The 12,504-nt window shown below is 50.0% G+C and overlaps 2 protein-coding genes across 8 annotated transcripts in view; one reads left to right on the top strand and one right to left on the bottom strand.

The window, feature by feature from the left end:
- The window catches only part of RIPOR3 (RIPOR family member 3), a 76,726-nt gene extending 69,376 nt beyond the window's left edge, over positions 1-7,350 (top strand). For all 4 annotated transcript variants that reach the window (XM_026014602.2, XM_072735577.1, XM_072735578.1 and 1 more), the window contains 4 exons: positions 355-557; positions 1,679-1,762; positions 3,143-3,233; positions 3,633-7,350. In XM_026014602.2, coding sequence (XP_025870387.1) covers positions 355-557; positions 1,679-1,762; positions 3,143-3,233; positions 3,633-3,736 — 482 coding nt within the window. In that variant the 3' untranslated portion in view covers positions 3,737-7,350. The remainder of the gene's footprint in view (positions 1-354; positions 558-1,678; positions 1,763-3,142; positions 3,234-3,632) is intronic.
- The window catches only part of PTPN1 (protein tyrosine phosphatase non-receptor type 1), a 76,750-nt gene that overhangs the window by 3,984 nt on the left and 60,262 nt on the right, over positions 1-12,504 (bottom strand). For 2 of the 4 annotated variants that reach the window (XM_026014604.2, XM_026014606.2), the window contains exons 7-10: positions 12,158-12,319; positions 11,560-11,783; positions 9,128-9,299; positions 5,748-7,828 (exon numbers count right to left, since the gene is read on the bottom strand). In XM_026014604.2, coding sequence (XP_025870389.1) covers positions 7,805-7,828; positions 9,128-9,299; positions 11,560-11,783; positions 12,158-12,319 — 582 coding nt within the window. In that variant the 3' untranslated portion in view covers positions 5,748-7,804. Of the gene's footprint in view, positions 1-952; positions 1,082-5,747; positions 7,829-9,127; positions 9,300-11,559; positions 11,784-12,157; positions 12,320-12,504 lie in introns of those variants that run through there. The other 2 variants (XR_011996865.1, XM_072735579.1) reach the window with 2 other exon arrangements.

A 12,504-nucleotide genomic window follows, 5' to 3' on the forward strand; every position in this document is an offset into this window, starting at 1 on the left:
TCTGGCTGTTCTTTTGAGAACCCAGATTTAATGAGATGGCATGTTCAGCCCATGTAGTGAAACCAGCAGCCAGGGAAGGCTTTACAAAGCACGGGGGTTAGAGCTGGATAGGAGGGTGACGCACGGCTGGCCAGAGTCCTTGCAGCACGGGCTGAGGTTTTATTAATTTTCAGGGTGTATTTGATCCCTTGCTAGGCCTTCTAGGGAGTCCAGGAGGCCCCTTTGGAAGCAATCCAGACTGAGCCTTGGTGATCGCACCGGCTTGCTCTGGGATTTGCTTCCCCCTGGCTCCTGGCAGTGGCCAAAAGACCAGACCGCAATCGGAGGGACCCCGCGCCCACTTCTCTCTTCCAGTAACACTCGTCGAGGAGCTGCAGTGTGCGGGGCAGGGCAAGGCGGTCAGGAAACTGCAGGGGAAGCGGCTGGGCCAGCTCCAGCCCCTGCCCCAGACATTGAGGGCCTGGGCGCTGCTCCAGCTGGACGGGACCCCACGAGTGTGCAGGGCAGCCAGCGCTCGCCTGGCCAGTGCAGCCAGGAACAAGAGCTTTCGGGAAAAGGTATGGCGTGAGGACGGGAAGGGACAGCCCCCTGGCCACATGTGTGAGTTTTGGGGAAGTAGGTTTTCTCAGAAAAATACAAAGGAGTGAGGGATGTTTTGAAGGGGGCTGCATGCACTGCAAGGGCTTATTGTTTAAGATTTTGGTTTTTTAAGTAATCTCTATATCCACGCTTACAACCCTGAGGTCAAGCGTTGCATGCTTTACCAACTGAGCCGGCCAGGCACCCCAAGAGGTTTTGGTTTAGGGATGCTCCAGTGGCATGAACACCGCCCTTCTCCCACCGCGGCCCTGGGCAACACCAGCCCCGGGAGGGATCTGGGCTGGACGGGGCTGGGCTGGGGCTGCCAAGCCACCACTTGAGGAGCCCACAGAAACTCCCGCCACGGCCTTACCACCTCCTTCATCCTGGTGCTTCCAGCACAACATATCTGTTTGGTCTGAGATGTCAGTTGTGTGTAGAATGTTTCTTTTTTCGGATTCTCACGGTCATCTTCATTTACTTTCAACTAATGTCTGTCGATCTGCAAACCAAGAAATTGGACCCCTATGCCTCTTAGGTTTCTGGACCTGTGACTATCTGAGAATTAAGGTGGAGAAGGGCAATACTGAGGCCTTACTATGGTCTCTTGGGTCACCCCACGGCCAAGTGCATCCTCACGTGCTTCCCAATAAGCCTGTACAATGCTGTGAAGCCGGTGCCAGCTCTCTCCCAGCTGAGGGGGCCGAGGGGACAGGGCTGTCGCTGTGACTGGGAAAGGGTGTTCCCAGGGCCGCCTCCCTCTGTGCACCCAATTCTTCGGCTGGCCCTGGCCGGACATCTGATTTCTCTGATGCAGTGTTTTATCTAGATTTGGGAAATACTATTAGACAAAAAGAGCTTTCTTCACTTTGATTAGCATCAGCCCAGGGACCAGTGTTTTTAGAGGGAAACCTAAATACTGCGGCAGATACTCTGAGATGGGGTGCACCTGGCCCAGAGATGAATAGATCAGGGCCTGATTTTTGTTTAGAGAAAGGTAAGCAGGGTGTGACTTCCTGCCAGCACCGGGAGGACTGGCCATGGGCACTGTGGACTTGGCTGGTCCAGCCCCCCCATTCACAGCCACCTTATTCCCCAGGCTTTGCTCTTCTACACTAACGCCCTGACCGAGAACGATGCAAAACTCCAGCAGGCCGCGTGTGTGGCACTCAAACACCTCAGGGTAAGTCTAACCTTCCTCGCAGGAGATGGAAAGAAGCCTGCTTGTGGTTAATGTCAAAGTTAATTAAAAAAAAAATTCATTCGAAAATTATTCCACTGGGACTCCCCCCCCCCCCAAAAAAAAGGTCCCCAAAGAGCTTGTTTTAGAGGAGCAGACGTCAAATCCACCAGCAGAGGCCCCTCAACAGTTGTCAAGGAGCATTTGCTCGGGCTCTGCTTGAATAAGCAGGTAGCCCCGGGGACACCTTCTGAGGTCTTGGATTCTATGTTTGATTATCCTCAATTTAAAAATCTCTAAAAGCACAATTAGCTCATTGTAGGAAAAAAAAAAGTGTAAAATACAGGAACGTAACAGTTACCCATCATCCTGATACTTAGCAGAAACTGTTGGCATTTTGCTGTTATTTCTTTAGTTTGTGGGTGTGTATGAGCATTTAAAATTGTTAGTCATGCTAATAAATACAATTTAAAAATAGTGGGCAAAAATAGGAACTCTTAGCGGCAGACTGGCAGTTCTTTAGAAATCTCTATGAAGGGGCTGTCTTAGTTAATTGATTCCCCCACTCTAGAAAATTGAGGTTCATTATCCTTTTTTTTTTTTATTGTGGTGTCATTATGAACATCATTGTGCACAAAGCCTTTACAAAATATATGGAGCTCTGAATGATTTCCTTAGGTTGAACCCTCTACAAAGTGTGCCTCTAGGTCAGAGAATATGAAACTTTTGGAGACTCCTGATACAGCTCACCCACTTACACTCCCAAAAACAGATGTGAGAGGATGTCCACCTTGCCTCAACCTCACTTGCATCTGGAACTCTCATTTAAAAAAAAAAAAAAAAACCCTCTGCCAATTTGCTAGATGAAAAAGAGATTACACTCATCCCATTCATTCTGGAAAGAACCAAAGGGAAATTCTAGGAGGACCATCTGGTTATACTCAAACAACCAGAAAGGAGGGTAGAGATGGGTGCCCTTGTAGAGGAAGCTGAAGTGCACTCTAGTCCTTGGCCCTGGAGGAGAGAGCAACGAGTGTCAGCTGCACCCACATCTGGGTGCTGACTGATGTTCTCACAGTCTGACCAGGAGGGGAGGGTTAGGAGAGAAAGGACGATTTAGGAAGGTCCAGAGGGAAGCAGGTCTTGTTTTTAAGATAGGCCGGCTCACTAGCAGGTGGCAGGATTGAAAAGGAGAGGCACTTCCAATGGCACTTCTGATGAATTTACGGCCATGTAAGAAAACTGTAAGCCTTTAGAAAAGGAAGGGGCTGAGGCCCCAGAGAGCATGCCAGGGCTGGTGCCTTGCAAGAGCTTATAAAAGTAGGTTCCACCTGCTACTTAAAACGTCCCCTAATGGTTCCTCTTTGCCCCTACCTCAAACAGGGCATCGAAAGCATCGATCAGATCGCCAGCCTGTGCCAGTCCGACCTGGAGGCCGTACGAACAGCAGCCCGGGAAGCGACACTGTCATTTGGTAAAGTACAGCATCAGAGGTCATGTGCGGTACAGTGGCGTGCCCGAAGATCTCTGGAAGGTTGTGCTAGCGAGGCCTCGGCCAGCCCTCCAAGATACAAAATAGCACAGGGGCTGGGCGCTGTAGGGGCCCATTTAACTGCATTTGGCCAAGACAGGTTTCCTTCATGGTTGAGATGGCAAGATGTGCTTTATTTCCCTCTTAAACTTCAGTTTAGGATCCAGGGGAATGAGAGCCGGATGCAAGGGGCAGGCAAGAGTTCCCCAATGCTCCCCGCCTCTGCCCCTCACAGCAGCCCCCAGGACCCCGGCATGAGTCAGCACCAATACTGTCTTGGCTCAGCAGAGCAGGAACACTGAGGTGGGGACAATCCAGTGACCGATCACCTTAATCTTTCAGGTGAGAAAGGACGCTTAGCTTTTGAGAAGATGGACAAACTCTGCTTGGAACAAAGAGAAGAGGCCTTTTGCCAGGAGGCGGATGTTGAAATCACGATATTTTAGGCCTCAGAGGACGGGCGCAGATCTGGCTTCTCTGTTTTCACTGCTTACCAGCCTTGACACAGGGATGAGTTTGGGGTGGGGCTACGCCGTGTGCCACCCCCGGATGCGTGAGCTGGCCAGAGCTGCTCCTCCATCTCCAGACCAGTTACAAAGCCCAGGGGGCACAAATGAGGGTTTTCATACAGAAGCAGAAGGGGATGCTGTAGGGTTTTAATCACATGGTCGGTTTTGTTCTGAGAACTGGCCTCACCTTCCTCAGCCAGCTGCACTACAAAGGGGCCAAGGTCAGGCAGGCTGAGGCCTGGAGCAAAAGGCTCCTAGAGGGACAGACGGCACTTGGGGTCTCCCTGCGGGGCAGCCCGCCCGGTGCTTCCGTTTCAATGATGACTGGGAGTGAACTGGCCCGCGGGCTGACGGTCTTGTTGAGGATGCGGTGGGTCAGGTCAGCAGCAGCCAGCTGTCACCCCGGCAAGCTGGGGACGGTGGGAAGACACGGAGGCAGGGATTCACGATTCACCTTCTTAACCCGGGCTGCAGCCCAGTGGCCACGGTGGAGCCTGCTGACCAAGGGTCTCTCTCATCGTGCTCAGCAGCACAGAGAAAATGGCCAAGAAACCTTGAGTGTCACATCAGGAAAAGCATTCACTTTGACCTCATCAAAATGGAATGAAACCTTTGAAGCAAGTCAACGTCAGGCCTAGTAAATTGCTTTGCAAGCCATAAAGCTGGTTTCAAAAAAAGATTTCCTGAAGAACATGTTCAAAGAAAGAAAATGAGTTTCCTATTTAAGTCTATTAAAAACTCTCAAACATGCCCCGAACTGTACTTGTGATGAGCTGTGGAGACAGCCTGGGGTATGAAGGTGATTCCTGACAGTGGCGCTGGGGACTCTGTGACTGGAACCTTCTCCTGTAAACTTTCTGTATATACATTCTGTGCTTTTCAGTTGAACTTGGTATATTTATTTGCCTTGTCCCTGAATTCCATTTTTTGAAATTTTGATTAAAATGATTTTTATTGGTGTTTCCCTTTACCTGAAAAAAATAGAGAGCAGTGGCAGTTTGCCCCAGCCTCCCAGGGAGGGAAACGATAGCCCCTGGTGTCCCGAAGGTGCTCTCAGGCCTGCTGCTCAGTTAGGCGGGTTCTCACACACACACACACTTGGGGGTCACGCAGGACAGCTGCGGACTGAGTGCCCTCGATGCTCCCCGTTCTCAGGGAAGGTTCCCCAAATGCCTACTCCTAACAGATACTGAGCAGCATGGCCTCTCCTTATCTAGCCCTTGGCCTCATCTGATTTACAGATTCAGCTTTTTTTTCTCCCACATTGGCATGCCACCTCTTCGTGAAAGCTTAGATGCCATTTCTGTATCTGAAACAAAGACTGAAGTGACAGAGGGTGGGACACCACCATCCTTTGGCCACAGTCCTCCGTGGGTGCTCCAGGGTCACATGACCATAGCCTGTGTACCATTCTGGTTCTGTGGATCCTGCCAAGAGGCCACAGCACTGACCATTCACTCTTTACTCAGTGGCTGGTCATACAACCCTAGAGGATGTAAGGGAATTCTTTGTACAAATATTTTTGAAATGTTTTAGAAATCAGAAATTATTTCAGAACAGAAAGTCAACAAATCACTTTAGAGAAGATTTAACTATCCAAGAAGGGAAGACTACATAAACATTTCATCATGTCACTTCTCCATCAAGGGTGGCTCAACAGAGCTCCTGAGCAGTGGCAACCACAGTGTCTTGCAGGCAGCTGGCTAGGCACCCATTCTAAGCAGCCCTCCAAGCAACTGTGTAGGTTTGCTAAGGTACCCAAGGGCCCTGGACAATTTGGAAGGTGGGTTTTGTCGTGGTCCAAGAAGCTGGGTTGAGGTATGACGTGTCAAACTTACCGGGAAGGGCAAGTTCCCCTGGCTCAAAGGCGCACACAACCCCAGAAGGTGCCCGTCCGGCTTTAGGCCCATTAAACAAAAGGCATGGGAGGTACCCCAAATCCATGTTCTTTAGAAAAAAATTTTTATTGTTGCAACTAAAATGCAAACCCATCATTTATATGGCAAGTTGGAAAACTGTACAGTTTGACAGTTCTGTGAGGTCACAGAAGACCCTGAGACGCGCCCCCCCACCCCCCATCATGCATCCATGTATACACACACCTGAAAAGGTATTATACCAAAACACCTCGCTTTTTTTGTTTATTTTTATTTTTGTAAAAATGGTTTATTCCACGGCCATTGTAAAAAATAATGACCTATTGAGTAAATATTGGCTTAAGGCATATAGCAGAGCAGCTCGCTACTTCTCTAACATACGTGTAACAAGATGGAGAGCCATCTGTTTTCCAAGGATAGGAGGTTAAACCAGTATATCCATTTTGAAATGCTACTATATATACACACCCAAACTACTACATACATATACAGGACTTCAAAAAACAAACAAACAAGCCCAACTCAAAAATGCTTACAGCCTGGCACCTCAGCCTCATCCACACCTCACCAAGGTTCTGCAGAGCGATGCCTCAAACGTTCCCACCACAGAATTTCTCTGCACGGGCTTCTAACATGTGAAAGGCAAAATGTGAAAATGCTGGCAAAAGAGCAGCTCATGAGCTACAGCTGCCTTGTTTTTTTTTTTCTTGTTAAAAAAGCCACTGAATGTGGAGGTCTTAAGTTCCCTTGCAGGAAGAGTCGTGAGCACCATCAGTCCCCCAGAGTTCAAGGGCGGGGGCAGACGTGGCTCTCAGCAAGGCCCCAGAAGGGGACGGCGGGAGGTGGACTCCGAGGGACTGTCACCCAGATTGCTTCAGGACGTGTGGTTTCCAACAGTAGCCTTGGTTCCCAATCACAGTCTGCTCGCGAAGAGCGTGAACTTCTGACCGTGGAGGCTGATCCCCAAGGTGTTGGGGGGGACCCTGCTTGCCTGAATGTCCAGAGCGTGAGGTGTGACTACGGCTTCCCATACCCTTGGAATGTCTGAGTTGCAGTGGGACCCAGCTGGACAAGGACAGGCTGGGCCTCACCAGGAAGTCACCAGAGTGTCATGCCAGGAATTCGGCAAATATCTTACTGGAAAACATCACTCCAATGCTGAGTGGCGATGATTTCAGCAAGTCTTAGGAACCACAGCCATGTAATGATCAGATCATGCAAAGGTAGATTGGACTCATACATGGGCACATTAATAAGCAGAGAGCTAAGTATTTCAAGCACGTGGTATTTGATCGGGACACAAGAAGACCATACATGCATTCTAATACACACAGGGAAGGCAGTGATCGAGAGCAAGATTCTAGCAGATAACCAGGAGGGGGTAACTGGGACAAAGTAATCTCACATCATGTATCTTAAATATCCAAGTGTTCAGTATATATTATCCCATGTTCTATAAACATATGCCAAACTTCTTCTCACGTTACCCACAATGTCACGAATAATGACTGCTTACAACCGTCCTCCTTCCTAGTACTGGTCTGACGCAGCAGGCTCATGGCAAAGTCTTAACGTTCCCAGCACTACCTGAGGGTTTATTATTGTACTTTTTGATAAAGCCCTTGATGCAAGGCTGACATCAAAAAATTTTAATACATTATTGGTTTAAGAAAATGCTAGTGCACTATGGATGCCTTTGGGGAAAAAAAAAACAAAACCAAAAATAAATATGGAGTGGAGAGGCTCACTACACACAGTCTCCGTGGAGGTCCGGGGGAGGACACCATGCACTGCCCACCGGGATGTGCTGGGCCGCACTGAGAGGGAGCCCTGGGCGGGGTGAGCCTCACGCTGGGCGCAGGCTGCCAGCACCATACTCTCCTTTGTTCTCCTCAAAAAATGGGTTGTGGATTTGGTACCCGAAGGAAAGGGAGGGGGAACAAAGTCGAAAGGAGTCAGAACCAACAGCCTGGGGAGGGTGGTTTTAGTGCAGAACAAACATCCGTCCAGGTCACGGCTGGCTACGCTGTCCTCGGCCCTTACCTACCACAGCATGCCTGCTAGGCGGGCGCGGGCTCTACGAGCAGAGGCGGACAGTGGGGTGGAGGTGGAGTGGAGGTGGGTCAGATTATGTGCTGCTGCTGAACAGGAACTGGAATGAAACCAAACATTTTCAGATGAGCCCAGACCCACCCCAGCAGAGCTACAGACTCCTGCACTTCCCCAGCCCCCCGCCTCCCCAGCCACTCCAGCCTCCAGGGAAGGGGGTTTCATTTTTCTTTTACAACAGCCGTCCTTCCCAAAAATCACCCCAAAGGAAAAAATTGTTTACGTGTTGCTAAACCATCTGATGAACTCAACGATGGTCACTTGGAGAGAGAAAGTATTTAAAACGATTTCTAAAAAGTCTTGTGAGGTGATTTCCACGACCAGAATTCTGAGGCTAATCCTCCTCCTTCCCCTCACTTGAACAGCAACACACTTCTAACGTGTGGTTTTCTGAAATAGCATTTATGTTCCAAAGGAAGTAGAAATTGTTCGTTCTGGACCTCAATGGCAGGGTGAAAAGCTGCTGTCCACCCTGCCGTGACCTATGACCCTGAGGCAGGGACCTGGAGGAACCCCGTTTGTGGAGGGGGGGTGATGGGGGCAGAGCCTGACCCGGATGGCCACAACGAGAAGGGACTGTGGAGAAATGAGCAATGGGAAACCGGCAGGGACACCCTGAGCAGAAGCAGAAGCCGGGTTTTGTTTTCTAGAGATGGCCTTTTGTTGTTTCTTTTCTAAAAACGGGGAAGCTCACAGGCACCGTCCAAGCTCAGAATGCGCACAGCAGAGGAAGCCGCTGAGCAGGACCGCACCCTAAACCCTTAAACCCTCTTCTCCAAAGGAGTTTACATTCGTAAAAGCGTGGGAGTCTTTCCCTGGGAAATCAAATATAAACTGTGTATCTGGTAACACCACCTAGGGGTACAAGAAAGGTTCGTAAGTGCCTTGTCTCTTTTTTTTTTTCCCAGAAATAACAAAACCTGCTTTTTATAAAGATTAAAAACAACAATGTGTTGTAATTCTATTATTTTTTTTCAAAAACAAATAACAATAACAAAAAAAAAAAAAAAGAAAAGAAAAGAAAAGAAAGAAAGAGAGAGAGAGAGAGAGAGAGAGAGAGACACATATTTGGCATTTTCTCTACTTACTCCTGAATAGGTTAAGGCCCTGAGATTAGACTCATATATATTCTTGGGACCACAGGGCTCCTTAAAACCCCAGTGCATCAATCCTCAATTCTCTCTTGTTAGCCCTTCACAGTTCCAGACTTTAAAAAACCTTTGCTCTGTTTCTTCTGAGACTGGCTCAGATCCTTCCACAGCACTGAATGCTAACGCCGGGCTGTCGGCCAGTGCTTTCTGTACACGCGGTCCTGCCAGCACGTCCGTCAGTGGAAACATACCCTGTAGCAGAGGTACGCGCCGGCCGTGAGGACCGTGGCCATGCACATGTTGACCAGGAAGGGCTTCCAGGGAGTCAGCGCCTGGTCCTGCTCCTCCTTGGGCGGCGATGGCTCCCCCTGGGCAGGACCTGCCCCCAGGGCCCGCCTTCTGACTTCAGTGTCTGGACTCGTGCTGAGGGATGAGAGGCACAGAGATGGGTTACTCGTTTTGGAGAAAACGATGGTAAAGATGCTATTATTACAGTTGGAATTCCAGGAATACTACTAGACGGTGATGGAGAGCTGGGGAGACGCTGAGGAGACATACAGATGCTGGTGCAGACAGGTGCTAATCTGCCCTGGGGTTTGCTTGGAGAACGTTTCCCTTCAGATCAAGGAGGGCAATGGTGGGGCCCATAATATGCTACCACTCCTTTCCCAGGCCCCCTACGTAAGAGCCTTTGTTGCTGCTGACATGAGGACATCATTCCCTCTTGTCCCTTAGCCCACCATGTTCCAGGTTTGAGACCCCAGCATCAATCCAATCCTGCCAGTAGGACCGTTTCTCAGGCATCATGTGTACATACCCTAGCTGGCCTTCTGGTGGCAAGCCAGAGCACCCCCGCAGGGATGACATGCACTGCTCTCGTTCCAGGCCTGTCTCAGGAGAGGCCAGCTGAGGCCCTTCCTCTCCCTGCCACTTGCCCCAGGCCTTGGCCTCACCTCCCTCGCCTCCCGCTGCCCTTGCCCCCATCAGAGACCCAGACCACAGACGTCCTGCTTCTCATGCGTATCTATGCCAGCAGCATGTTATGTAATGGTCAGGGCTACCCTGAGGCCCACCTTCCCAGGAGACAAGAGGAGGTGGCACAAAGCACCTGCTTTTCGGTGCCCTGCATGACACCCTGGTGGCAGGGCTGAGGCCCGTGTGCACACAGGCGCCCACTGATGTACAGAGGCACTTATGTTCTTGGTACAACTCCACTTTCCCTTGGAACTCTCTGGCTTTTAGCTTCCTAAATCCACACTCTCTTCCTCACCACTTTCACACACACACTGAAAAGCACCCCTCTCTCCACCACAGTCCTAACGAAAACAGAAAAGAACGGGTGACAGAGTGGACCCAGTCACGTGCCAGCTCTCACCTCTCTTACCCTCGACTCTTGGCAGGCCCTCAGAGCACACTGGCTCGCCCTGAGAACATCACCAGAGGTCCTGGGAAGAAGTTAGGCACAGTCTCCCTGAGGGACTGTCACCCAGCTACTGCTCAGCACATCTCATGGCAACTGCTCTGGGAGGCCCCACTGGACAAGTCTCCCTCAAGCCCTAGAACTAGATGCAATGCTGCTGTGATAGGGACTCAGCTACATGGGTCAGGGCTGGGGCCTGGCACTCAGCGTTTGGCAAGGAGCCCAGGTAAGATCCTGCTGTTCACAGCGGAAGGACCACTCAGGCACAAACAATGTATAACGGGCTTTGCTAAGTACTACAATTCCAATGTCTGGCCACACCGGTGTACCCCAATCCTGTCCTTTAATGGCTCCAGAATATCCCAAGGTAGGGAGAAAGCATGATTTACTTCATCCCTAGGTATATAATCAGCTCATTTCTAATTGTTCACCACTCCAAATGATGCCACAATGAACACTTCTACCTATAGATCTTTAGACGTCTGTTTGTGAGCAGGAGGCTGCAAACCAAATTTCTAGATGTGTACAAATGCTGGGTCATGGCATATGCTTATCCAGAAAGCAGGAACCAGGCCCTGTCTCCACAGGCTCAGGCTCACTCCCACTCATTAAGTTTCCATGCCGCATGCAGGCAGCCTTCCTTGAGCACCTCAGGAGGGGAGAGTATCTCTTCCCAAAGGATGACCGCTGCAGAGTGCACCTCTACCTCCTTATCATCTATAGGCTCCCATTCATCACCCACTGCCCCGTCCCAACAAGATGGTCTAGAACGCAGACCAGGGGCCATGTTCCAGCGATCTCAGTATTTCACATACGTCAATAGGTGCTCAATAATCTTTGCTGAATGGCATTAAATTAATCAAGACTACACGAAAAGGTTAAATTCCCAGAAGGACCATTCTATGGGTAAAAGCACCAGATCTAACCTGGATACCCTGTTTCAGGACTGGCTGGAAGCCTGGGGGAGGGCATGGTCATCTCTGGGCAGGACGAAGTTACAGGAATCCCTGATTCCAACGGGCACCACAAGATGGTGCTAGAACCCTGCTGAAGTAGATCCCTTCCCTGGCCAACTTGTGACCAGAGGCTCCTGCCTGCAGCCAGGGGAGGGGCAGGGATAATCCAGGGGTCCCATGCCCCAAAGACACAGAAGCCATGCTTGCCAGGAGGAGGCCGTGTCCTCAGGGTTTCCATATCAATGTGTTTCTGGATTGGAAGGTCAGTCCCCCTTACCCCCAACACGCCAGGCCCCTCTGGCCTTACCTTTCCACACTACAAGGGACGTTTAAGGGAGTTCTGGTTTCTTCCTTGATGGAGCAGGCTTCTTTATCCTCCCCAGGTTCATCCTTTACCCACTGGTGGTTGGGGAAGAATTCCTTGCACTTCCCATTGTGTGGCTCCAGAATTCGTTTGGGCGGTCGGGGAGGAGGGGGGACGTGTTCGGGTGGGGGCTCCAGGTCCTCGTGGGAGAGCTCCTTCCACTGCTCCTGAGAAAGCAGTATGGGAAAGTCCCATTAGTATCCACACTGGGCTGATGTGTCAGGAAATATGCTCCCCTTTAAGTACGCAGAGGCAAGGAGGTGCTCTCTGCTTCCTGGGTCTACAACATATACTTGGAAGATGAAATCTTTTGAAAATAAAGTCTATTCTCCCTATCAACATTCTCTACATCAGCATGTCAAAGGCAGAAGTTGGATCATGGTGAACATTTCCACAACTTTCTAGCTATTTAGCCATGGAAGAGAGCAGTTTCTTCTGACATATTGGTAGAGTATTTGCACTTTTACAACTGACAGCCTCCTTCTTCGGAGCCCAAAATTCAAAATCAACACACCCGGATGCAAGCAGAAGCAATGCTTACCTGCACTGAAGAGTCTCCCATGATGAATTTGGCACCTTCGATCACAGCTAGGTAGGAGAAACGGAGCTGGTCTGCTGTCTGGATCAGTCCCATCCGGAACTTCCTCATTTCTAACAGAACTTTCTTGATATCGACAGAAGAAGGGTCTTTCCTCTTGTCCATCTGAAAGCCAGAGAGGAGACCCAATTCAGCCAGCTCCAACTGCCAAGTACAATGTGATTTTCAACGTTCTGGAGGAGTGCTCCAATTTCCACTCGGGAAAAATCAAAGCGGGGAGGAAGAATTCTAGTAAATGTGAGAAAATGCAGCATAATTGGGACCAACGGAGCACAGAGGAAAGAATAAGA

Source organism: Vulpes vulpes, chromosome 14 (assembly GCF_048418805.1).
Source record: "Vulpes vulpes isolate BD-2025 chromosome 14, VulVul3, whole genome shotgun sequence".
NCBI lineage: Eukaryota > Metazoa > Chordata > Mammalia > Carnivora > Canidae > Vulpes > Vulpes vulpes.